Source organism: Pelophylax lessonae, assembly GCF_965119305.1.
Source record: "Pelophylax lessonae genome assembly, chromosome: 9".
NCBI lineage: Eukaryota > Metazoa > Chordata > Amphibia > Anura > Ranidae > Pelophylax > Pelophylax lessonae.
The window spans coordinates 266,882,480-266,908,998 of record NC_138776.1 but is presented as its reverse complement, the minus strand read 5'-3'; the positions used below and the strand labels follow the sequence as shown (position 1 = coordinate 266,908,998).

Below are 26,519 nucleotides of genomic sequence, written 5' to 3'. Positions count from 1 at the left end.
ATTACGAGGACATTCATAGAGGAGGACACTCCTACAGAGATCAGCACAGGTGAGCCTTAATACGTATATTTTTCTCTCTGGAGGTCCAAAGGCCCTTTGACTGAAGAGGGGAAGAGTCCCAGCTGATTGGGACATCCACAGAGAACATCTGCTCACTCATATCTACCTGATCCAGATGGAATCTTGATGGAAGTGAACTAACCCTCTCAGATCTATTGATGATGTTTTTATATTTTTCCAGGACACGCCATGGAGAAACCCTCTAAGGATCGTCTCACTTTATCTCCAGGTTGTAAAATGGAAGATGAGAACATCACAGGAGATTGTGGAGGAGAAAAGACAATGAGCTCCACTATGGATGGTGGACTTCACAGTGTGGATAGACCATGGAATCCCTCTGACTCTGAGCAACCTTGTACTGTGAGGGATGGTGCCGGAATTCAGGGGAAGGAGACATTTTCCTGTTCTAAATGTGGGGGAAGTTTTAGCTCTGAATTACGTCTCACTGAACATCAGAAATATCACACAGGGGAGAAGCTTCTTTTCTGTTCTGAGTGCGGGAAATGTTTTCTTCAAAAATCAGCCCTTGTCATACATTACAGACTTCACACAGGGGAGAAGCCATATTTGTGCTCCGAGTGCGGAAAATGTTTTCCACGAAAGTCAGACCTTGTTTTACATGAAAGGTTTCACACAGGGGAAAAGCTGTATACCTGTCCTGAGTGTGGGAAATGTTTTTCAGGGAAGTCCTGTTTTTCCCGACACCGAAGAGTGCACACAGGTGAGAAGCCACATTCCTGCTCTGAGTGTGGGAAATGTTTTTCACAGAAGTCTCAGCTTACCAGACATAAGGGTTGCCACACGGCTGAGAAGCCGTATTCCTGCCCTGAGTGTGGGAAATGTTATAGACGGAAAGCAGACCTTGTCATACATCAGAGATCTCACACGGGGGAGAATCCGTATTGCTGCTCAGAATGTGGGAAATGTTTTTCCCAGAAGTCCAATCTTAACAGACATCAGAGAGGCCACACAACCCTTGAGGTGTATTAGTGTTCTGAGTGCGGGAAATGTTTTCTATATGAGTCATATTTTTCTGTACATCAGAAATCTCATCAGAATCACACCTTGATTTACACCTCAGAAACATGTGGCTGAGCGCTCCTCTGATCTTTATCATGGAAGAAACACTTTATAAGGAAATCAGAGATCACTAAAGACTTCAAAGCTCTGTCTGACTTACTCTGCTAGGAGAGAGAAGGAGGAGGTATCACTGCTGGTTGGGTCCTTCTACGAGAGAGAAGGAGGAGGTGTCACTGCTGGTTGAGTCCCTCTAAGAGAGAGAAAGAGGGGGTGTCACTGCTGGTTGGGTCCCTCAAGGAGGGAGAAGGAGGGGGTGTCACTGCTGGTTGGGGCCCTCTAGGAGAGAGAAGGAGGGGGTGTCACTGCTGGTTGGGTCCCTCTAGGAGAGAGAAGGAGGAGGTGTCACTGCTGGTTGGGTCCCTCTAGGAGAGAGAAGGAGGGGGTGTCACTGCTGGTCGGGTCCCTCTAGGAGAGAGAAGGAGGGGGTGTCACTGCTGGTTGAGTCCCTCTAGGAAAGAGAAAGAGGGGGTGTCACTGCTGGTTGAGTCCCTCTAAGAGAGAGAAAGAGGGGGTGTAACTGCTGGTTGGGTCCCTCTAGGAGAGAGAAGGAGGGGGTGTAACTACTGGTTGGGTCCCTCTAGGTGAGAGAAGGAGGGGGTGTCACTGCTGGTTGGGTCCCTCTAGGAGAGAGAAGGAAGGGGTGTCACTGCTGGTTGGGTCCCTCTAGGAGAGAGAAGGAGGGGATGTCACTGCTGGTTGTGTCCATCTAGGAGAGAGGAGGAGATGTCACTGTCTTTTCCCTACTCTAGTGGTGCCTTTGGACAAGCACTGCAGACCAACCCTAACCTGGTAGAGTTTAGAAGCCACTCCTATCATTCTTCTGCATAGGAGGCAAACAAAGGGTTTACTGGGGCAATGGAAAGCTGTTCAGGGAAGATCTGGCCATCAAAAGTATTGATACAGAAATGGTTCAAGGCAGGGTATTCTTGTTGAAGGTTGCATAGGAAATTCCCTTAGCATATCATTGCTAATCTTTTCCATACACAAATGTGTGTCCTTGTCAGGACTTGTATCACCTGCTGGTGGCACTGTGGTACCCTGGGTGGAGGGTTGTAATTCCAGTGTCCACTAGTTTGTATTTCCCAGCAGCCATGCAAAGGCTATATGCTGTGCACTGGTAATGTCAAGGTATCTATGAGAAATTTGATCAATTGGGGGAATGATGAATAAACGAATAAAACTTGCTTCCATATAAACCATGAAGTAGTATTTATTGTGTGGTCATAGATAAAGCACACAGTCCAGATAAAAGCACATCATGTGTGAACAACACAGTCTAATTTAAAGGTAAAAGCCCAAGTCTCATCCAACCTCAAACACTACATGGAGGGCCCAGCACTTGTGATGGAAACAGGCTCAAGGCTCACATACCAGCTGGAAGGCTCGCTGGGATCAGCTGTTGGTGTCTCGCAGGAAAGCCACACATCAGTGTGGTGTGTAGTAAAGCTGGAACCCACCAAGAAGACGGAGATGATAATGCGGCAGGCCAAGGGATATGATGTCTCCGGTGGCCCATGTCAGAGGAAGGAGAGGGACAAGGGGAGGCGTTTTCAAAGCTCCCGGCTTCTTTGTCTTTATCTTCCGTTTTCCAGCAGACTCTAGTCATCAGACAATAGGAGGACCTAAATACACTCCCACCAGTCAGCATAAGGTAGACACTATGCTGGCTGCTGGGAGGTTATTTAGGTCCGCCTCAACTAAGTGCCTTTTGCTCCAGTGTTTTTCTGCTGCCAGATTCTGTTTGCTTTGGATCCTGATCCTGCCCTTTTCCTGCTCCCCCTTGTTCCTGATCCCAGTGTTGGTTTCCCCTTCCCATCTACTCCCTGCACCTCCAGTTTTCCTTGCTTCTCTGTGTTCCCCATTAATATATAGAAATGTGAAGCGCTATAATTAAAGTGCAGAGTGCATTGAAATACAGTAGTGCTATAAGAGTTCATCCAGTATGAAAGACACGACTTGACAAGACTCTATTTAGCGAAACACGTTGTCATGGTGACCGCCTTACAGGCACACATGGAGATCCCCTTCCTCCACTCAACACAGCCTCGGGCTGCAGGGCTGCCTGTGACGTCATCACCTGGTGCCAAGTTGATCCGCTCCTGCAATCCTTGGTCTCCTTTGCAGTCAGCTAGTCCGGCGTGAGGTTGAGATGTCACCTCAGCCGGTTTTCAGTGGCTGCACTTTGAAATTTATAGCTACTGTCATCTGTGGTTGGGCCTCCATTGGTGCCACGAGCAATCTTTGTCCCATGCGGCGCCCCTGGGCTACAATTCCACCTATGTGAAGAGAGCAGCCTTGCAAATGGTTGTTCCCTGGACCACAGTGGTTCTCTGTGAAGGGAGAGGGGTCACTGGTACTCTCTATAGGGAGGGGGGCACTGGTATTCTGTGGAGGGAGGGGGGCAAAGGTACTCTATGGAGGGAGATGGGGCACTGGTACTCTATGTAGGGAGGGAGGCACTGGTACACTGTGGAGGGAGAGGGGCACTGGTACACTGGAGGGAGAGGGTCACTGGTACTCTCTGTAGGGAGGGGGCACTGGTACACTGTGGAGGGAGAGGGAGCACTGGTACACTGTGGAGGGAGAGGGAGCACTGGTACACTGTGGAGGGAGAGGGGCACTGGTACACTGTGGAGGAAGAGGGAGCACTGGTACTCTATGGAGGGAGATAGGGCACTGGTACACTGTGGAGGGAGAGGGAGCACTGGTATACTGTGGAGGGAGAGGGAGCACTGGTACACTGTGGAGGGAGAGGGAGCACTGGTACACTGTGGAGGGAGAGGGGCACTGGTACACTGTGGAGGGAGAGGGGCACTGGTATTCTCTGTAGGGAGGGGGGCACTGGTACTCTATGGAGGGAGGTAGGGCACTGGTACACTGTGGAGGGAGAGGGAGCACTGGTACACTGTGGAGGGAGAGGGACACTGGTACACTGTGGAGGGAGAGGGAGCACTGGTACACTGTGGAGGGAGAGGGAGCACTGGTACACTGTGGAGGGAGAGGGGCACTGGTACAATGTGCAGGGAGAGGGAGCACTGGTACACTGTGGAGGGAGAGGGTCACTGGTACACTGTGGAGGGAGAGGGAGCACTGGTACACTGTGGAGGGAGAGGGAGCACTGGTACACTGTGGAGGGAGAGGGTCACTGGTACGCTGTGAGGAGGGAGTGAAAGGGGCCCTGATACTCAGTGGAGGGAGAGGGGGGCTCTGGTGCTTGGTGAGGTTAGCGAGGGGGACATTAGTGTCAATGGGGGCTCAGTAGATAACCTGTACATGCCAGTACCAAGACAAGGTCCTCTGGCACCCAATCGGTAGATGCCAATTTTCCCTGAAAGTCTGACTGACTTACAAATATGGTAACTCCAGCAAAGAGACCCTGTTATCACACAAGATGCTAGATAAATCAGATGTAATCCATTCCAGCCTGATGCTACAAGACCCCTTCCCATCCCTTATGTCACCTGTGGTCCTGGCAGTGGTCACAGAATTTTCAAGTGATCTTTAATAAAGTCTATCCAGATCATCATAGAGATTTATATAATATCTTAATATTATTAAGCCCAGGGTAATGTGTACTGCTCTGGGGTTGAATATTGGCCACTGAACACTCCATGTGATAGAGAGCCCATAAAACACTGCTATCGCTGTTCACTGGTGGTGTAGCAGGTACCTGGTGGCCATTGCAGTTCACTGGTGGTGTAGCAGGTACCTGGTGACCATCTTAGTCTCAGAGCCCATAACCAGCCTTCCCAGCAAGTGGGGCAGTAGGTGGGGGCAATTGACTTGCTCTTTCCACCACCCTTCAGATGCTTGAATAAATTACAGTGGTTGGCTGAAGGGGCAGAACTGACAGCCAGCTCAGACACACGGTGCATATCCTGAACTCAGTCTTTTATACCCCCTAGCTATGGCCGGCTGGGTGATGGAATGACCCATCATTAAGATGGATAAACTTAACACAAACAAATCACCAGGCCCGGATGGCGTACATCCGAGAGTACTCAAGGAACTCAGTAAGGTTATATCTAGACCACTGTTCCTGATCTTTGCTGACAGTATTAGGACAGGAGATGTACCAGGGGATTGGAAGAAAGCTAACGTGATTCCGATATTCAAAAAGGGCCAGAGGCATGTCCCGGGAAATTATAGGCCTGTCAGTTTGACATCAATAGTATGTAAACTTCTGGAGGGGATGATAAGGGACTATATCGTAGAATTTGCTAAAGACAACAACATCATCAGCAGTAATCAGCACGGGTTTACAAATGGGCGTTCTTGTCAAACCAATCTCTTAGCATTGTACGAGGAGGTGAGCTGTGAGCTAGATAGGGGCAGACCAGTGGATGTGGTGTACTTGGATTTCGCTAAGGCGTTTGATACAGTTCCCCACAAGCGCTTAATTTATAAAATAAGGTCTGCAGGTATCGACAGCAGAGTTTGCTCTTGGATACGGAATTGGCTTAAAGGGCGTGTCCAAAGGGTGGTAATAAACAGCGCATACTCAGACTGGTCTGAGGTTGTAAGCGGGGTGCCCCAGGGCTCAGTCCTGGGACCAACCTTGTTCAATTTATTCATAAACAGCATTGAGGACGGGATCAGTAGTGCGTTATCAGTTTTTGCAGATGACACAAAATTGGGCAGGGCAATAACTGCACAGCATGAAGCAGATATCCTACAGAATGACCTGGACAAAATAACGGAGTGGGCAACGACTTGGCAAATGAGGTTTAACGTGGAGAAGTGTAAGGTTTTGCACTTGGGGACTAAAAACATAAAAACACAATACACGTTAGGAGGGGAACCCTTGGGGGTATCAAAAATGGAGAAGGATCTGGTAGTCTTGGTTGATGATAGATTAGGAAACAGCATGCAATGTCAAGCGGCAGCTGCCAAAGCCAGCAGAATATTAGCATGCATAAAGAAAGGGATGTATTCCAGAGATAAGACTATAATCCTTCCACTTTATAAAACTCTGGTCCGACCGCATCTGGAGTATTCTGTCCAGTTCTGGTCGCCAGTCCTCAGGAGGGATGTGTTGGAGCTGGAGAGAGTCCAGAGAAGGGCAACTAAACTAATTAGGGGATTGGAGGACCTTGACTATGAAGAGCGTCTACAATCGCTCGATTTATTCTCCCTGGAGAAGAGACGTCTGAGGGGGGACATGATAGCAATTTATAAATATCTTAATGGGGATCCCAGCTTAGAAAAAAAGCTGTTCATTCGAAGGGATTGCATGAGGACTCGGGGGCATACAATGCGATTAGAGGAGAAGCGTTTTAACCACGGGCAACGTGGGGGGTTCTTTACTGTTAGGGCTACAAGATTGTGGAATTCTCTACCACAAGAGGTGGTTTCTGCGGGTAGTATGGTGGCTTTCAAAAGACTCTTAGACTTACATCTCAAGGATCAGAACATTCAGGGGTATGTGAGATGAGTACAGCCACACACACCTACACAGGTTGAACTGGATGGACTATTGTCTTTATTCAACCTCACCTACTATGTAACTATGTAACTATGTATGAATGTTCCAGCACACAGCCTCCAGCAGGACTCAGCCTGGATCCACAGAAAAATGGCATTTTGTGTAGGCAGAGGCAGTTTAATTTCTCCACTGTAGGTGGCGCCCATCTGCAGCAGCATTGCAGTTGGAGAGGAAGTCAAGAGGAACATGGTTCCTTTATGGTTTTGCCTGGTCACTGTGGAAGCTGCTGCCCCATATGACTCTAGTAGCCATCTTGGGTCAGGCAGAGCCTTTTAGAGGCCCTGGTTTGTAGGTTTGGCGTGCATCTGTGAGTGGGTAAAGTAGGGACAGGTACCCCATCTGTTAGGGACAGAACGAGCGGCAGGGTAAGGTTCCTGACAAGGAGGGAAAGCATAGGGCTCGCAATTTCTCTGGACATCCTTCCACTTTGGCTTTCCAGGCAGCAGATTACAGCCAAATTGACAGTGCCTGTTAGGAGGGGGATCACTCCTAACAGGCACTGTCAATTTGGCTGTAAACTGCTTTCTACACGCTGTTGGGATCATGGCTGTCTTCCCACCGGCTTTATTGTGAACTGTCTTTGCATTACTTCAATACAAGTTCTTTACATCACACTTGGACTGTGTGAGTTATTGCCATCGCACCGGGCTACACCCCACCTACAAGTGGGACAGGAGAAGGATGAAGGGAGTCAGTAGCTGAGAGAGCCAAAAAATCCTCCGTAGAATGCAGTCCCTCCTCTGTCTTCCTTCCCTGTCTGTGCTCAGCCTGTGTGTGGAGAAGGAAGTCAATTGTCACCTATTAGAAGCCCACAGCCAGAGCCTCTTATCCTAGGCTGTCTAACCAGCCAAATGGTCTACACAGCCATCAAGTCCAGGTCCAGCTACCCATTCAGCAGTCAAGATCAGGACCAAAATATACTATTCAGCTGTCAGACCAAGATCCACCTACCCTTCTACCTGTAAAGCCCAGACCCAGCTGTCAAACCCAAGCCCTAGCCCTCCCAGCATCAAACTCAGTCCCAGCCAGCCCACCCAGCTGTCAAACCCAAGCCCTAGACCTCCCATCATAAAGCCCAGGCGACCCAGCCAGACCTCCTAGCTGTCAAACCCAAGCCCTAGCCCTCCCAGCATCAAGCCCAGGCTACCCAGCCAGCCCAACTAGCTGTCAAACCCAAGCCCTAGGCCTCAAAGCATCACGTCCAGGCCCAGCCAGACCACCCAGCTGTCAAACCCAAGCCCTAGCCCCCCCAGCATCAAGCCGGGGCACAGCAACCCCCCTTTCTCCCCACCTGTAAAACCCAAGCCCTCACCCTCCAAGCATCAAGCCCAGGCCCAGCCAGCCCACCAAGCTGTCAAACCAAAGCCTTAGCCCTTCTAGCATTAAGCCAAGTCCCACCAACCCCATCCAGCTGTCAAACCAAAGCCGTAGCCCTCCCAGCATCAAGCCCAGGCTACCCAGCCAGCCCATCTAGCTGTCAAACCCAACCAAAGCCCTCCCAGCTTTCAAACCCAGGCCCAGCTAGAAAAATCAGCTGTCAAAAGCAGGTCCAGCCAGCCCACCCAGCTGGGAAGACCAAGCCCTAGCCCTCCCAGCATCAAGCTCAGTCCCAGCCAGTCCACCCAGCTGTCAAACCTAAGCCCTAGCCCTCCCAGCATCAAGTCCAGGCCCAGGAAGCCCCCATCTGTCAAGCCCAAGCCCTCCAGGCATCAAGCCCAGGCCCAGCCAGTCCACCCAGCTTTCAGACCCAAGCCTTAGCCCTCCTAGCATCAAGCCCAGGCCCAGCAACTCCATCCAGCTGTCAAACCCAAGCCCTAGCCCTCTCAGCATCAAGCCCAGGCCCCGCAACCCCATCCAGCTGTCAAACCCAAGCCTCAGCCCTCCCAACTTTCAAACCCAGGCCCACCTAGAAAAATCAGCTGTCAAAAGCAGATCCAGATATCCCACCCAGCTATCAAGCCCAAACCGTACCCCACCCAGCTCTTAAGCCTAGGCCCAGTAAGCAAACAACTGTCAAGATCAGACCCAGATAGCTTGCCCAGCTTTCACGACCTGGTCCAGATACATCTGTCAAGCCCAGGCCCAGCTGGCCCACTCAGCTGTAAAGCGCTGCTGGAGTGATGTTATTCAAAGAGAATGCCTGAGCACCTGAGTGGAAGCGTGCAAGGTGGGCCAGTACACAGTTAGGCTGCAGGTGGCTGGACAGGTGGACAGGCAACACGGATGCTGGTGTATAGGACCCTGAATACAGGTAACTGGTTGGGTCGGGAGTGTAAACTGTTGGCGCTATATAAATCCTGTATTATATAAATAATAATAATAAGTAATGGAAGTACCACTGCAAAATCAACCATAATATCTCTGTTTATCTCTAACTATAATAATAATATTAACCACTTGCCGTGCAGGTCGACAGGTTCCCGCGATTCGCCGTACCTGTACAGAGGTTCCCGGGAGCGATCTTGTGGGCGCGCGTGTGCACCCCAGGAGGCGCGCACCCGCGCCTACTTGCCAGCAGGGAAGCCGAGGCGCAGGGCCGGCGGACGAGATTGCCCCAGGGCACCCGCGATCGCTCCCTGTGAAGAGAGAACGGTGGTCTGCTGTTGTAAACACAGCAGACCGTTGTTCTCTCTGCTATCGACACAGGGCACCTGTGATCCTCCTATATAGGATCACAAGTCTCTGTGTTGATATTACAAGCCCATCTTCCTCACAGTTGAAAAGCACCCCCTAGGGACACATTTAACCGTTTGATCGCCCCTGGGTTAACCCCTTCCCTGCCAGTGTCATTGTGGGAGTGGAGATGATCCCATCTATAAGGATATACATGTAGCACTGCCCCCTTGAGGACTGCTGGATTTCACACTTACGGGTCCCCCTGGGTTACCATTAGCAACCTTAACATTAACAGTCTCTCACTTTTCCTTCTTTGCTCATTCAATAAACTATTCAGGGGTATGTAGTTGTTTTTGTGTTTTATTGATAAATTAGGGATGGGAGAAGGGAATAGCGGGATAATCCAGATTAACTATGCACAAGATTTGAGGACTTGAGGTGGCTGTTGATCCACCTTGCCCCTGAGGGGAATTTAGTTTTAAGTCTCTCCCCCAGATGACTTGATGAACTGATTTTATCTTCAGGACACTCTCCTTAGTATCCTCCTTCTTGCTTGCTGACACCCGTCCACTGACTATCTTACTCCTGGGGTAGCCCCCCTCAGGTCAGGCCCCTAGACACGATCCCCTGTACTCACAATACTGTTTTTCCAGAGTCTCCCCCCTCAGTTAGCTTCTCCTGGACCTCTGGGTTCAGCTCCGTTCCTCTTGCCTTCACGATGACCTCCTGATGCCACATGCCACTTCTACAGAGGACGAGGCAGCCGCCACACTTCCTGCGGGACTCTGCTCACCAGCCAAAGACCCCGCAGCACATGTGCTCCTGGCTTTTATACAGTATCCCAGAATTCACAGAGGCGACCTGCCCCTGCCAATCACCAGGACTGTACCAAACTGTACCAAAGCCTATACATCCATTAGTCAGGTTTTCTCCCACTGTCCAAAATGCCTCCCTATTGGACCAACGTGAAACTCTCTAGGCACATTGAATCGCATACTGAGCACACTAAACAGACCTCACTAACAGATCCTACTCTCTGGTAGGCAGAAAGCAATATAGATTTGCCTGCTGCTCCTCTGATAGGCAGACAGAGCCAAAAACCATACTCTATCACTAGCACCTACCTAGGAGGGTGCTACACTCACCCCCCGCCAAACCGAGCCAAGTCCTCACTAGCACCTACCTAGGAGGGTGCTACACTCACCCCCCACCAAACCGAGCCAAGTCCTCACTAGCACCTACCTAGGAGGGTGCTACACTCACCCCCTGCCAAACCGAGCCAAGTCCTCACTAACACCTACCTAGGAGGGTGCTACATACAGTACATACACACACAGCACAAGGCCATGTTCACACTACGAGATGTTTCTCGGGGTTGCGGTTCCTCTGAGCTCCACCAGATGATGATGTCACTTCTACCGAGACAGAAAGTCTCTATGGAAAACTGACAGGAAGTGATGTCAGGTATTAGACAGGAAGTGTTGCAAGTGCAGACAGGATGTTCTGGGTGAGAGATAAGGCGGTTGGAAATAGAGGGAAGACATTGCTTGAACTGGCAGCAGAGGAGGTAATAAGATCTTATTTTTTTTCTATCGTAGCTCTCGTCACTTTATCCCTCTTCTCAGTCTGATGTACACACGGACAAATCAATGTTTTATATATCTTCCCAAATTGTTTCTTTCGCTCTCCGTATTTCCTCAGATTTCATATTATGGGAACAATTCACTAAGCGATATGTTACCGCATTCGAGTATGAGGCAACATATCGCAAAATGTTTTAATAAAATATTGGTGCAATTTACTCGGTATAAACTCGCATGCGTTATCTGGTTGAAAATACCGCATGACATTGTAAGTTAGTTATTGCAAGCATCTTGCAAATTTGGTGAACGGTTCTGCCTGGTTGTTAAGGAGTGGGGCCAGGAAGCCTGCCGCGGCGTCCTTAACAACCGATGAGTCACCAGCTGGCAATGGGTTTGTGTAGGTTAAAAAAAACAACGGTGTGGGGTCGTTATGAACTTGCATGCGTTATCTAGTCGAAAATACCGCGTGACATCGTGAGGTAAGTTATTGCAAGAATCTGGCTAGTTGGGTGAACAGTTTTGCCTGGTCGTTAAGGAGTGGGGCCAGGAAGCCCACCGTGGCGTCCTTAACCACCGATGAGTCACCAGCTGGCAATGGGTTTGTGCCGGTTAAAAACAACGGCGTGGGGTCGTTATGAACTTGCATGCGTTATCTAGTCAAAAGTACTGCATGGCATGGTGATGGTGAGGTAAGTTATTGCAAGCATCATGTCAAGAAGTTGGGCCAGGAAACCGGATGTTGCGTCCTTAACAACCGATGAGTCACCGGCTGGCAATGGGTTTGTACCGTTTAAAAAAAAAGGCGTGGGGTCGCTATGAACTCGCATGCATTATCTAGTCGATAATGATATCGCGAGGTAAGTTATTGCAAGCATCTTGCAAGTTTGGTGAACGGTTCGACCTGGTTGTTAAGGAGTGGGGCCGGGAACCCCCCTGCGGCGTCCTTAACAACCGAGGAGTCACCGCTGGCAATGAGTTTGTGCCGGTTAAAAAGAACAGTGTGGGGTCGTTATGAAATTGCATGCGTTATGTAGTCGAACATACCGCATGATATCGTGAGGTAAGCTATTACAAGCATCTCGAAAGTTGGGCGAACAGTTCTGCCTGGTTGTTAAAGAGTCGGTCCAGGAAGCCGGCTGCGGCATCCTTAACAACCGATAAGTTACCGGCTGGCAATGGGTTTGTGCCCAGGTTAAAAAAATAAAAACAACGGCGTGGGGTCCTCCTCCCCCAGTCAATACCAGGCCCTTCGGGTCTGATATGGATTTTAGGGGGTACCCCACGCCAACATATAAAACGGCTTGGGGTCCCCCGCCCAGTCCATACAAATCCCTTTGGGTCTGATATAGATTGTAGGGGGAACACCACACCAACATATAAAACAGCATGGGGTCCCCCCAGTCCATACAAGGCCCTTTGGATCTGATATGGATTTTAGGTATAACCCCATGCCAGAATTTTAAAAAGAAACAGAGTGGGGTCCCCCCAGTTCATACCAGGCCCTTCGGGTCTGATGTGGGTTTTAGAAGGAACTCTATGCCCAAATTTAAAAAAAAAAGACGTGGGGTCTTCCCCCAGTCCCTACTAGGCCCTTCAGGTCTGATATAGATTTTAGGGGGAACCCCACGTCAAATTTTAAAAAACCAGCGTGAATGGAAGACAGTGGATGCATTGACAGAGGGGTGGGGGACACTGAATGGAAGACAGTGGAGGGATTGGCAGAGAGGGATGGAGGCCAGTAGAGGGGTTGGTAGAGTGGGGTGGAGGACCCTGAATGGAGGCCAGTGGAGGGATTGGCAGAGATGGAAGCTTGATACTGTAGAAGTCAGTGGAAGGATTGGTAGAGATGGGTGGAGGACACTGAATGGAGGGATTGACTAATATTGTACAACCAATACATCCCAGGTAATTCTATGCTATTCATCTACCGCATAGATCACATGACCACATCAATGAGGATGGAGGAAGACTGGAGTCACATGACTGAGAGGATACTAAACCTCACCCTGGAGATCATCTACCTGCTGACTGGAGAGGTGAGGAGGATTCTGGGAGGTCACATGACATCACTCTTATCTCTATTAATAAAACACAGACCTGACCGGAGAGGTGAGGAGGATTCTGGGAGGTCACATGACATCATTCTTATCGCTATTTATAAAACACAGACCTGACCGGAGAGGTGAGGAGGATTCTGGGATTCTAACATGATATTCCTATTGGTTCTCCAATACAGAGATTTCCGCTTCTGAAGTCAGGTGATCATATGACCATCACAGTGCCTCCACGTGACTCCCTAAAACCTGAGAGATACAACATGGAGAAGATTCTAGAAGTCACCATGAAGATGATGGAGCTGCTGACAGGAGAGGTGAGCAGTGCTGGGAATTCTGGGACATTATCCAGTAACAGACAAGGGATGTGTCTGGATGGTGACTGTATCATTGTGTGTGTCAGGTTCCTATAAGGTGTCAGGATGTCACTGTCTATTTCTCCATGGAGGAGTGGGAGTATTTAGAAGGACACAAGGATCTCTACAAGGACGTCATGATGGAGAATCAGCCGCCCCTCACATCACCGGGTAAGAGGAGACTTTATTGTAAAGGAGAGAGCAGTACGGAGGCTCCACCTAGATCCCCAATCATCTGATAAACACATAGAAACAATGTATTCAGTCAGTGTGTGTGTTTCCTACAGATGGATCCAGTAATGGGAACCCACCAGAGAGATGTCCCCGTCCTCTGTATTCCCGGGATTCCACACAGGAAGATCAGGTTGGTGCGATGGAGCATCTAGAACATGAAAATGACTTGTGGAGATGATGTATGGATCCTACAAGATATTTTCTGCCATTCTATTGGTTTAGGGTGAAGATCTGATGAAGATGAAAGTTGAGGGTGAAGTAGAAGAGACGTATGTGGGGGATGATCAGCAATATACGGAGGAGGCTGGAATGATGAGGACATTCATGGAGGAGGACACTCCTACAGAGATCAGCACTGGTGAGTCGTAATTTTTTCAAAAAGCATTATAGAGGTTCCACCTAGATCCCCCATCATCTGATAAACACCTAGAAACAATGTATTCAGCCAAATTAAAAATGGAAAAAATCCGCGCTTATGGGGAAAAGGATATAGGGGCTGCAGCCTACCTTCAGAAAAAGTATATACCTCAAGGTAGGCAGTATACCAAATAAGGGAAATGAAGGGGAAGGTACTTGGCGCTGCCAATAAGTATAAGATTGTAATGGGCAAACAAACAAAATAAATGCAAATGGGTAGGTATAAATATCATGTACATATATATATCTCTCAGAAAAATGACTTAAAAAGGGGGGGGTCCTAATGTGTTGATTATAAAATGGAAAATCCCATATATGTGGATTAGGTATAATAAAAATGCAGTAAATATATAACATAAATGGAAATAAAAAATCATTTGTATCCGGGTGAGGTACAATAACGATCCTAAAAAGTGATAAGTGTCACCTCAAGGGAAAGTGACAAAAAAAGTGAGTCCGTGCGGTGTAACTTAAGAGTCCATAATGTGGAAAACATGGTAACAATCCGATCCCAAAAATCCAAAGGATAAAGTGAAACTTTTGAAGGTGACGCGTTTAGGTGAGTCCTAATGAATTGCGCACTCACCAGATCAAGGTACCCCTACAGGCGTAACAGGCTGGGTATGTCTCAGAGATAAATTCTCCTCGGGGGGCATCAATAGGGGGGTATACATCATCTCCTGTGAATACTTGGACGGGACGTCTGTCGCTTTTCCTGACTGTTTTCTTTGGCGGAGAACTCAAAAAACCATGAGATTCAGTCATTGTATCCTTGCAGAAGATCAGACATCGACTTTACGGACAGCAAATACAGCTATTGATCGAACAAGAAAACACAGCTCACGTGCCAAACTCCAAAACGGTTTGTGTGTTTCCTACAGATGGATCCAGTAATGGGAACCCACCAGAGAGATGTCCCCGTCCTCTGTATTCCCGGGATTCCACACAGGAAGGTCACACCATCCCTCACCATCATCAGGTAGATGGATCCAGTAATGGGAACCCACCAGAGAGATGTCCCCGTCCTCTGTATTCCCGGGATTCCACACAGGAAGATCACAACTACGCATTGCATGATCAGGTAAATAATTAACCACTTTACCACCGGAGGATTTTGCTGTCTTACGTCTGGGCCACTTTTTGCGATTCGGCACTGTGCAAATTTAACTGACAATTGCGTGGTCGCGCGACGCCGTACCCAAACGAAATTGACGTCCTTTTTTCCCCACAAACAGAGCTTTCTTTTGGTGGTATTTGATCACCTGTGCGATTTTTTACTTTTTGCGCTATAAACAAAAAAATAGCGACAATTTTGAAAAAAATAATATTTTTCACATTTATTTTATATGAAATCCCCCCCCCCCCCAAAAAATGTAAAAATCTAAATTTTTTATCATTTTAGGCCAATTTGTTTTCTGCTACATATTTTTGGTAAAAAAAGAAAAATCGCAATAAACGTATTTTGATTGGTTTGCGCAAAAGTTATTGCGTTTACTAACTACGGGAAAGATTTCTGTCATTTTTGGTGTTTGTTTTTTTTTTATCGAGTAATGGCGGCGATCTGCGATTTTTTTTTTTTTTTTTTGTGGGACTGCGACATTGCGGCGGACAGATCGGACCCTTGACTGACATTTTTGACACTTTTGGGGGTACCAGTGACATTACTGCAGTAATCAGTGCTATAAATATGCACTGTTACTGTAAAAATGACACTGGCAGGGAAGGGGTTAATTTTTATTGGTGATTAAGGGGTTAATGTATGACTGGCGCTTACTAATGTGTGGGGGGAGGGGACTGAGTGACACAGGGACATTCGCAGGTTCAGCTATGCTGAACCCTGCAATCTGACCCTGCCTGTCACTTAGGAGATCCGCCCGCTTTGTTTACACAAGCGGGCAGATCTCCACACTCGATTCCCCGACGATCGGGGAAGAGCGGCGGTGATCACCGCCGCTCCTCCCCTGGCCCGACTCCCGCTGTGACTGAATACAGCGTGAGCGAGCCTCCGGCGGCGCATGCGCGCCACCCACAAGGGGAGGAGTCCAGCGACGTAGGTCTACGTCGCTGGACGGGAACGAGCCACTTTGCCGCAGTACGGTCAAAGTGACCGGTCGGCAAGTGGTTAATTGCTGATAGTTATGATTTCTACACAAGATTGTGTGTTACAATGAATTTTTTATTATTTATCCAGAACGGAACACTCGGGGAGTATAATATTGTTATTAAAGAAGAGTGTAAGGAGGAGGACGAGGAGTATGGAGCGATGCATGGTCACCATGGTCAGGTAGATGAATAACAAATCTTGGTAGTTTTGATTTACAGATCAAGCTTTTTTTTGCTACAGTAAATGTCTTAATATACGTTTTAGAGTGGAAACCTTGGGAATTATAATATTGTTATTAAAGAGGAGGAAGAGGAGGAGTATGGCATGTTGGATACGTTTTCAGAAGAACCTATGGATATCATTGTGCCACCTAGCAGCAGAAATCCACCAGAGAGATGTCCCCGTCCTCTGTATTCCCGGGATTCCACACAGGAAGGTCACACCATCCCTCACCATCATCAGGTGGGTGGAGTTGAGGGTCGGGAACATAAAGTGATTGAACACTCTGACATGTGGAGACGATGTGTGGACTCTACAAGATGATATTTTCTATGTGATCTCACATCATAAATACTTCTATGTTACAGATGTTATTTTCTGCCATTCTGTTGGTTTAGGGTGAAGATCTGATGAAGATGAAAGTTGAGGATGAAGTAGAAGAGACGTATGTGAGGGATGATCAGCAATATACGGAGGAGGTTGGAATGACGAGGACATTCATAGAGGAGGACACTCCTACAGAGATCAGCACAGGTGACCCATAATATATTCTTCTCTTATCTCTGCTCTGTTACTGCACCTTGATTGGTCCAGAGTAGGGCGGGAGCTGAGTGATATCAGCCAATAATAGGTTGATAATGGTCTCCCCCCTGTACTGATACCCGTCCTGGGGTTCAGCTGGCAGTATTAGGTTGTGTGTCACTCCTAGTTACAGTAGCACAGATTTGATATCACAAATTGTAGGCCTATGGTCACTGGTTCTTTGCTAAAAAGGTCTTCAAGTCTGAACTTTGACCCTCTTGTTTATCAGAGGTCACATGACCAAGTGCCTAGGCTTGTGGTTGTGTAAAGAGCATGGACCTCCCAGTCCCCATTGGTTCCTGCTCTTCTGACAAGGCTGTGTAAATGTAGAAGTGATCTGGGAGGAGGACCAAAGGCCCTTTGACTGAAGAGAGGGGAAGAGTCCCAGCTGGTTGGGACATCCACAGAGAACATCCGCTCACTCATATCTACCTGATCCAGATGGAATCTTGATGTCTCAGATCTATTGATGATGTTTTTCTATTTTTCCAGGACACGCCATGGAGAAACCCTCAAAGGATCGTCTCACCGTATTTATAGTTTGTAAAATGGCAGATGAGGACTCCATACGAGATTGTGTCGGAGAGAAGACAATGATCTCAACTATCAATGGTGGACTTCACAGTGTGGATAGACCATGGAATCCCTCTGACTCTGAGCAACCTCGTACTGTGAGGGATGGTGCCGGAATTCAGGGGGAGAAGGAAATTTCCTGTCCCGAATGTGGGGAAAGTTTTAGCTCTAAGCTAAGACTTTTTTTACATCAAAAATCTCACAAGGGGGAGAAGCTTTTTTCCTGTCCTGAGTGCGGCAAGTGTTTTCCTCATGAATTAGAACTTAACTTACATTATACATCTCACCAGGGGGAGAAGCCGTTTTGCTGTCCTGACTGCGGGAAATGTTTCTCACACAAGTCCTTCCTTGCCAGACATCAGAGATTGCACACGGGCGAGAAGCCACATTCCTGCCCCGAGTGCGGGAAATGCTTTACACAGAAATCAGACCTTGTCGTACATCAAAGATCTCACACAGAGGAAAAGCCATATACCTGCCCTGTGTGCAATAAAAGTTATAAACATAAACCCTACCTTGACATACATCAAAAATCTCACAGGGAGGATAAACCGTATCCCTGTCCCGAGTGCGGGAAATGTTTTTCACACAAATCAGAACTTTCTATACATCAAAAAACTCACTCAGGGGAGAAGCCGTATTCCTGCCCCGTGTGCGGGAAAAGTTTTTTGCAGAAGTCTTGTCTTGTCAGACATCAGAGATTGCACACGGGAGAAAAGGTGTATTCCTGCGCCGAGTGCGGGAAATGTTTTCCATGTAATTCAGACCTTGTTGCCCATCAGAGGTCTCACACAGGTGAGAAGCCGTATTCCTGCCCCGAGTGTGGGAAATGTTTTTCAAAGAAGTCCCATATTTACACACATCAGAGAATGCACACGGGCGAGAGGCCGTATTCGTGCAGCGAGTGCGGGAAAAGTTTCTCGCAGAAGTCCAATCTTACCGCACACCAGCTGCGGCATGCGCAGGAAAAGATTTTTTCCTGCCCTGATTGTGGGGAATGGTTTGGAAATAAATCGACGCTTATCTCACATCAGAAGTCTCACACAGGGGAGAATCTGTAATGCCCGTGCGGAAAACGATACGTTGTTGTTATACATCAAGGATCCCGCACAGGGAAGTAGTGACGAGTGAACTGGCTTGGGTTCAGTTCATGGGAGGCTCTGCAAACCCAGCCTGAAGTCTGCAGATCCCAAACCTAGCACCCAAAACCCATTGCAGTCTATGGGTTCCAACCCCTTGTATATTTTTTGCCTTCTTCAAGGACAACTAATTGCATGGGTGGCTTTGGAGAGAAGCGGGTCGTTTAAGGCAGTTAAGGGGCAAAACAACACAATTAAATTAAAGGCTTTTGGGGAATAGTTTAATCCTACATGGCAAGTGGCACACCTGTTGGGTGTACTCCAGCAATGGTGGCACAAAGAAGAAATATAAACAACCTAGTCCCGTAAAATGGCAGTTGTGTCCCCATGCTTCTTCTGCTTTGTAAGCTAGGCAGTTGGGGGAGCCTTGGTGACCTCTTTGACCACTTGTGGCCATGACCATATGTGGTTGGTGACATCAGGCAGGAACCCCAGTTGGTTTGTTGTTCTTCACCAGCCAGTCGGGGAGCTGTCATTTGCAGAATTAGAGGATTGTCGTAGTGTCGGTTGTTGGGGCACCGTTGATGGATCCATATGTCTAGGTGACATGATTGGATATATTGTGTATTTCTAATAAAGGATTGTTTGAGAGTGTCTTGGTGTTTATTATGTTCCTTCTATTGAGTAACAAGTTATACTACGAACTCCTTTTCTCATATAAGTAGGAGAGAGGGTCCTCTTATCTTAAAGGACCTTTGAGATTCCATTAGGCCCTCCCCCTTCACCTTCCCCTTCCTAGCAACCACCGGGCAAAAAATGTAGGAATTAGGTCTTTGTCCCCATCAACATGGTGACTAGGTACCTTGCCAGGTGTTGTCTCCTGGTAAGGTACCTTCCCGATGTGTAAAGTACCTTACCTTCCCCTTTACTACAGAGTTGTGGACTCTGTAGTAAAGGGGAACTCTGTAGACCCTGATGTAAGGGGGAAAGTAGTGGACTCTGTAGTAAAGGGGAACTCTGTAGACCCTGATGTAAGGGGGAAAGTAGTGGACTCTGTTGTAAAGGGGAACTCTGTAGACCCTGATGTAAGGGAGAAAGTAGTGGACTATGTAGTAAAGGGGAACTCTGTAGACCCTGATGTAAGGGGGAAGGTTGTGGACTATGTAGTAAAGGGGAACTCTGTAGACCCTGATGTAAGGGGGAAGGTTGTGGACTCTATAGTAAAGGGGAACTTTGGTGTTAGAGGTTCTCTGGTCACCAAAGCCTCCTCTTTACATCAGAGTTTGCTGAGTTCCTCCTTACCTTAGAGCAGTGATGGAGAACTTTGGCACCCCAGATGTTTTGGAACTACATTTCCCATGATGCTCATGCACTCTGCAGTGTAGTTGAGCATCATGGGAAATGGAGTTCCAAAACATCTGGGGTGCCAAGGTTGGCCATCACTGCCTTAGTGTCTGCAAAGTTCCCCTTGCACTGTAACTGTAAATGTAGGAATGAGGTCTTTGTCCCCATCAACATGGTGAACAAGGTACCTTGCCAGGTGTTGTCTTCTGGTCAGGTACCTTCCCGATGTTCAGTCCATGGCCCCTCCTGGGGCATACTGGGCCACATGCCCAGCAGAAGAAAGAAGGTATGCCATCCCTCTCGAAATCTATATCAGACCTTTGAGATTCCATTAGGCCCTGCCCCTTCACCTTCCCCTTCCTAGCATCAACCGGGCAAAAAAATGTAGGAATGAGATCTTTGTCCCCATCAACATGGTGAACAAGGTACCTTGCCAGGTGTTGTCTCCTGGTAAGGTACCTTCCCAATGTTCAGTCCCTGGCCCTTCCTGAAGCATATTGGGCCACATGCCCTGCAGAAGAAAGAAGGTATGGCAACCCTCTTGAAATCTATAGTAGACCTTTGAGATTCCACTAGGCCCTCCCCATTCACCTTCCTAGCATCCACCGAGCAAAAAATGTAGGAATGAGATCTTTGTCCCCATCAACATGGTGACAAGGTACCTTGCCAGGTGTTGTCTCCTGGTAAGGTACATTCCCGATGTTTAGTCCCTGGCCCTTCCTGAAGCATACCGGGCCACGTGCCCTGCAGAAGAAAGAAGGTATGGCATCCCTCTCAAAATCCATATCAGACCCTTACTCTAAATAAGGTATGGGATTTGAGGGGGATCCCATGCTTTTTTTTTCTGCAGGGCATGTGGCCTAGTATCCTTCAGGAGGGAGGCCAGGGACTGAACATTAGGAAGTCATGGGGTTTATACAGTGGGGTAACCACTGTATAAACCTTCTGGAACCTGGTGGCAAAGACCATGAACGGCCCCCCAACCAGAGCCGGGGCCCATTTTATGGTCCTGCAGTGGGACCCTTTTACACGTTCTGCAAGTTCCCTTCCTGGCCTTACCTTACATTAGATTCCCCCCTTACATCCGAGTTCCCAGTATTCCTAGAGCCCCTTTACATCAGAGATCCCCTTTACAACATATCAAAGTCCACAGAGTTTGCCTTTCAGCGCAATCGGAAACTCTGATGTAAAGGGGAATGTTGTGGACTCTGTAGTAAAGGGGAACTCTGTAGACCCTGATATAAGGGGGGTGGTTGTGGACTCTAGTAAAGGGGAACTCTGTAGACCCTGATGTAAGGAGGAAAGTAGTGGACTCTGTAGTAAAGAGGAACTCTGTAGACCCTGATGTAAGGGGGAAGGTTGTGGACTCTAGTAATGGGGAATTCTGTAGACGCTGATGTAAGGGGGAAAGTAGTGGACTCTGTAGTAAAGAGGAACTCTGTAGACCCTGATGTAAGGGGGAAGGTTGTGGACTCTGTAGTAATGGGGAATTCTGTAGACCCTGATGTAAGGGGGAAGGTTGTGAACTCTGTAGAAAAGGGGAACTCTGTAGACCCTGATGTAAGGGGGAAAGTAGTGGACTCTGTAGTAAAGGGGAACTCTGTAGACCCTGATGTAAGAGGGGAGGTTGTGGACTCTAGTAAATGGGAACTCTGTAGACCCTGATGTAAGGAGGAAGGTTGTGGACTCTGTAGTAAAGGGGAACTCTGTAGACCCTGATGTAAGGAGGAAGGTTGTGGACTCTGTAGAAAAGGGGAACTCTGTAGACCCAGATGTAAGGGGGAAGGTTGTGGACTATGTAGTAAAGGGGAACTCTGTAGACCCCGATGTAAGGGGGAAGGTTGTGGACTATGTAGTAAAAAGGAACTCCGGTGAAAGAGGTTCTCTGGTCACTAAAGCCTCCTCTTTACATCAGAGTTTGCTGAGTTCCTCCTTATCTTAGAGCAGTGATGGTGAACTTTGGCACCCCAGATATTTTGGAACTACATTTCCCATGATGCTCATGCACTCTGAAGTGTAGTTGAGCATCATGGGAAATGGAGTTCCAAAACATCTGGGGTGCCAAGGTTCACCATCACTGCCTTAGATTCTGCAAGGTTCCCCTTGCACTGTAACTCTGGTGTAAGGGGGAACTCTGATGTAAAGGGGGAGGGGGGGCTCTGGTGACCAGAGTTCCCCTTTACAGCAGAGTCCACAACATTCCCCCTTACATAGGGGTCCGCAGAGTTCCCCTTTCCACCAGAGTCTGCAGAGTGAATACACTAAAGTGAAGGGGTTTTTCTGATGTAAGAAGGGAGTAAGAACACTGATATAAGGGAGGACCAATTAGCCAAAGGTTTGTAACAATTGGTCAAAAGTAGGGATTAGGCAGAAGCATATATTCAAGGTACAAGCCAAAGGTTGGTAACAAGTGGTGGCGAAGATTTGGATGGCAGTAGGAGTGACCAGAGTGAGATATTGGATGGAAAGAGCACAATGATCTGGCAAACAGGAAGTGCTAAGGCAGGGCTAAGCTAGGAAATTCATGGGAGGAGCAAAGAGTTCAAGAGAAACAAGGTTGAAGGCAAGATCGTTCAATGACTTGTCCAGGGAGCTGTTCAGCATCCTACGTGGCTCAGCAAGAAGAGATATTGCTAGACACAGCAGAGATTGTAGGTTCAGACCTGGGTTCCGACACCTGCTATACTCCCACCACAAATGACAGCTGTGGTGGGGGCTAAGAGGGATATCAAGGGGGATTTGTATAGGGAGAGGTGATGGGGGAAAAAGATTTGTTCTACGAGGGAAAATTTGGGAGGGGGAGGGCTAAGAGTGGTGATTTAGGGGATTTGCGTTGGGAGAGGTGATGAGGGAAAACAAGGATTTGTTCTAGGAGGGGAAATTGGGGGGGGGGGTCTTTGTTAGTCCTAAAACATTAATTCCTGGTGGTGGAATCCTCCGGCAGTAAAAGTGAAAGTTCCAGTCTGTATACAATAGCGTTGACCAGGTCCGGGAATAGGGTTGCCACCTGTCCGGGATTCACCCGGACAGTCCGGGTTTTAAATCATTTGTCCGGGTTGCAATCAACCTGAAACCCGGACACATTATTCAGACAGGAATGTGGCTCAGAACAGGGCCTGACAGGAGGGTGAGGGGGCAATATGTGCGCCGCATTACTGTTCTATTTGGAGTGCCCAAAGGGTGTCCCAGCTCTGTTACACCCCGTATACTAAAGCCAAAACATGACTGTGCGCCTCTAAAGTTCTCGGGTTTGGCTTGAAGAAAAAGTGGGTGGGTGGGGGACTCTTGACTTTTGATGGTGGTGTGCTACAGATGGAAGCAACCCTCTGAGGGTGACCATAATGCTGATGCAGCCTGCAATGAAATTGAGTTTGACACCCCTGGTCTACAAAGACTTCTTACTACCTGGTGGTAGTTTTGTGGAGATCTGCAGCCATTGTTGGTGTCCATGGACTGTTACTCCTTACTGGACCAGACTAAGTGAACTTATAGTGAGCCGGCGAGAGAAATTAACAATCTACCTCAAGTGCTAGTGTCTTCATTTTTGTTTTTATCTAGGGAAAATTGCAGTGCCTGGTGATGGAACCCAGAGAGTGTTCCAGCCGTCGTCACCTCACTGCCATTCTACACGGGGTCCTGGAACCTGTGGGATGGGGACACTCTTCAACAGTAAACTAAGTCCCGGTGTTCTGCTGAAAACTCCAACCTGCCGAGATCTCCAACGACGATACTTCTGATGAAAGTACACCAGGAATAATTGGAGATTTTCACTACTTGGTGTTTTCACACAACACCGGCAGTCTTTACACTCCAGTAGATGCTATAACTAATGCTGATCGTTAGTTCACCCGCTAGTAACCAAAAACTTGGCCTCCTTCAAGGCAGCGACAACTAGCGGGCGCACTAACAATCTGCACTACTTATAGCATCTACCCAGGGGCTGACTGGCAACTTTCGGCACAGGGGGCAAGTACAAACCAGAGGCCCACGGTGCAGCGACTCGGCCCCCTCCCATTCTCCTTCTTACCGGCCTCCTACTGACCCCTATTCCAGGCTAAAGCTCTGCTCCAGGTACTCTCTACTCACCGACCGACCTGGTCAGCAGGGGGGAGCTGGCACTGCTCGGTCGGGGGGCTGCCTGGGGGAGGAGAGTCTCCAGTGGGGCATGGAACTGGCCTCTACTCAGACACAGTTTACACCATCCATGCTGGGGGAAGGCCAGCGCTCTGTCCTTGTCTTCATCCCGCACTCAGTAGGTCAGTAGTCGGGATTTTTTACTGCTCTTCACCAGGAATCCTTTAAACATGTCTGTGGCAGAAGCGGTGCAGCCTTTTTACAGGGCATCAGAGTGTCCCGGGGGGCAATTGCCCCCCGGGCCCAGTCCTCCCCTGCATCTACCGGAGTGTATAGGCTGCCGGTGTTCTGTGAAAATACCAAGTGGGGGAAATCTCCAATTATGCCTGGTGCACAGTCACCGAAAATAACGTCGTAGGAGAATTCGGCAAGTTGGAGTTTTTCGGCCTGCGATGAAATTGAGTTTGACACCCCTGGTCTACAAAGACTTCCTACCACCTGGTGGTAGTTTTGTGGAGAGCTGCAGCCATTATTGGGGTCCATGGACTGTTACTCCTTACTGGACTAGACTAAGTGAACTTAGCGAGAGAAATTAACAATCTACCTCAAGTGCTAGTATGTTCTTTTTTGTTTTTATCCGGAAAAATTGCAGTGCCTGGTGATGGAACCCAGAGAGTGATTCCAGCCATCATCACCTCACTGACACTCTACACGGGGTCCTGGAACCTGCGGGATGGGGACACTCTTCAATAGTAGACTAAATCCCTGTGTTTTGCCGAAAACTCCAATCTGCCGAGAACTCCAACGATGTTACTTCCGGTGAGTGTACACCAAGAATAATTGGAGATTTCGACCACTTGGTGTTTTCACACAACACCGGCAGCCTTTACACTCCGGTAGATGCTATAATTAGTGCAGATCGTTCGTCCTTTATCCTTTAGGCATGTCGGTGGCAGAAGCAGTGCAGCCTTTTTACAGGGCATCAGAGTGTCCCGGGGGGCAATTGCCCCCCTGGCCCAGTCCTCCCCTGCATATACCGGAGTGTATAGGCTGCCGGTGTTCAGTGAAAATACCAAGTGGGGGAAATCTCCAATTATTCCTGGTGCACAGTCACCGAAAATAACGTCGTAGGAGAATTCGGCAAAATTTAGTTTTCGGCAGAACAACGGGGCTGCCCTGCAAGCAACAGGGACCCTTGGCAACGAAGACGAGGCCGCGTTCCCACTACGAGACGTTTCTTGGGGATGCAGTTCCTCTAACCTCCACAAGGTGGTGATCTTTTACCAAAACAGGAAGTCTCTATGGAAGACAGGAAGTGATGTCAGTAACAGAAGGAAGTGATGTCACCAACAGACAAGAAGTTCCAGCTTAGAGGTGAGTCGGGAGGAAGTAGAGAGGAGACATTGCTGGAACTGGCAGCAGAGGAGGTAATAAGATCTTATTTTTTATTTACACCCAGTAGGGAGTGTTGGTGGTACCAGTAACCAGACGTGTGTCCAATATGCTCAGTGAGGTGTCTCTCTGTGTTTGTTGTGTGTTATTCTGAAGTATTTATGACATTTGTATGACAGCGCTGTGTCTTCTTGTCGACAGTGGCAGTTGAGAGCTGAGGGAAGCTCCTCCTCGGTTCTGGTCACATGATACAGCCGGGAGGAGGACTTCCTTTCACTCCGAACTGCCATTGCATCTTGTAAGTGAGTTTAACCTCTTTCTGACTGCTATACATCTATCCAAAGCCGAGCTCGTAATATTTCCGCCCCCCACGTGTCCCTGTCGAGATCAATGACACAACTGAGCCTGTCCCGGCATGCCAAGGTTCCAGGTGTAATCCTGAACTCTGAACTCTCCTTTCTTCCCCACATCCAATCATTGTCCAAAGCTTGCCGCCTCAACCTCCACAACATCTCCAAACTATGCCCCTTCCTAACCAATGACACCACAAAGCTTCTGATTCACTCCCTGGTTATCGCTCATCTTCACTATTGCAACTCCCTCCTCATTGGTTTACTTTACATAGGATATCCCCCCTTCAGTCCATCATGAATGCTGCTGCCAGACTCCTCCACCCCTCTCTGCCAATCCCTCCACTGGCCTCCATTCAGTTTGCTCCACCCCTCTATGCAAATCCCTCCACTGGCCTCCATTCAGTGTCCTCCACCCCTCTCTGCCAATCCCCCCCGCTGGCTTCTATTCAGTGTCCTCCACCCCTCATTGCCAATCCCACCACTGGTTTCCATTCAGTGTTCTCCACCCCTCTCTGCCAATCCCTCCACTGGCTGCAGTGCCATTTAGTGTTCTCCACCCCTCTCTGCCAATCCATCCACTGGCTTCCATAAAGTGTCCTCCACCCCTCTTTGCCAATCCATCCACTGGCTTCCATAAAGTGTCCTCCACCCCTCTTTGCCAATCCATCCACTGGCTTCCATTCAGTGTCCTCCACCCCTCTTTGCCAATCCATCCACCGACCTCCATTCAGTGTCCTCCACCCCTCTTTGCCAATCCATCCACTGGCTTCCATTCTGTGTCCTCCACCCCTCTCTGCCAATCCATCCACTGGCTTCCATTCAGTGTCCTCCTCCAGCCCTCTCTGCCAATCCATCCACTTTCTTCCATTCACTGTACTCCACCCGTCTCTGCCAAACCCTCCACTTTCTTCCAT

At 48.5% G+C, this 26,519-nt stretch overlaps 2 protein-coding genes across 2 annotated transcripts in view; both read left to right on the top strand.

The window, feature by feature from the left end:
* The window catches only part of LOC309564447 (uncharacterized protein), a 714,240-nt gene that overhangs the window by 51,094 nt on the left and 636,627 nt on the right, over nucleotides 1-26,519 (top strand).
* Nucleotides 250-18,590, top strand: LOC309563963 (uncharacterized protein; the record flags this gene model as incomplete). Its single annotated transcript, XM_082268593.1, has 4 exons — nucleotides 250-1,044; nucleotides 16,077-16,169; nucleotides 16,254-16,352; nucleotides 17,288-18,590. The coding sequence occupies 4 exons, from the start codon at nucleotides 250-252 to the stop codon at nucleotides 18,422-18,424; spliced, it is 2,124 nt and encodes a 707-aa protein (XP_082124719.1). The 3' UTR covers nucleotides 18,425-18,590.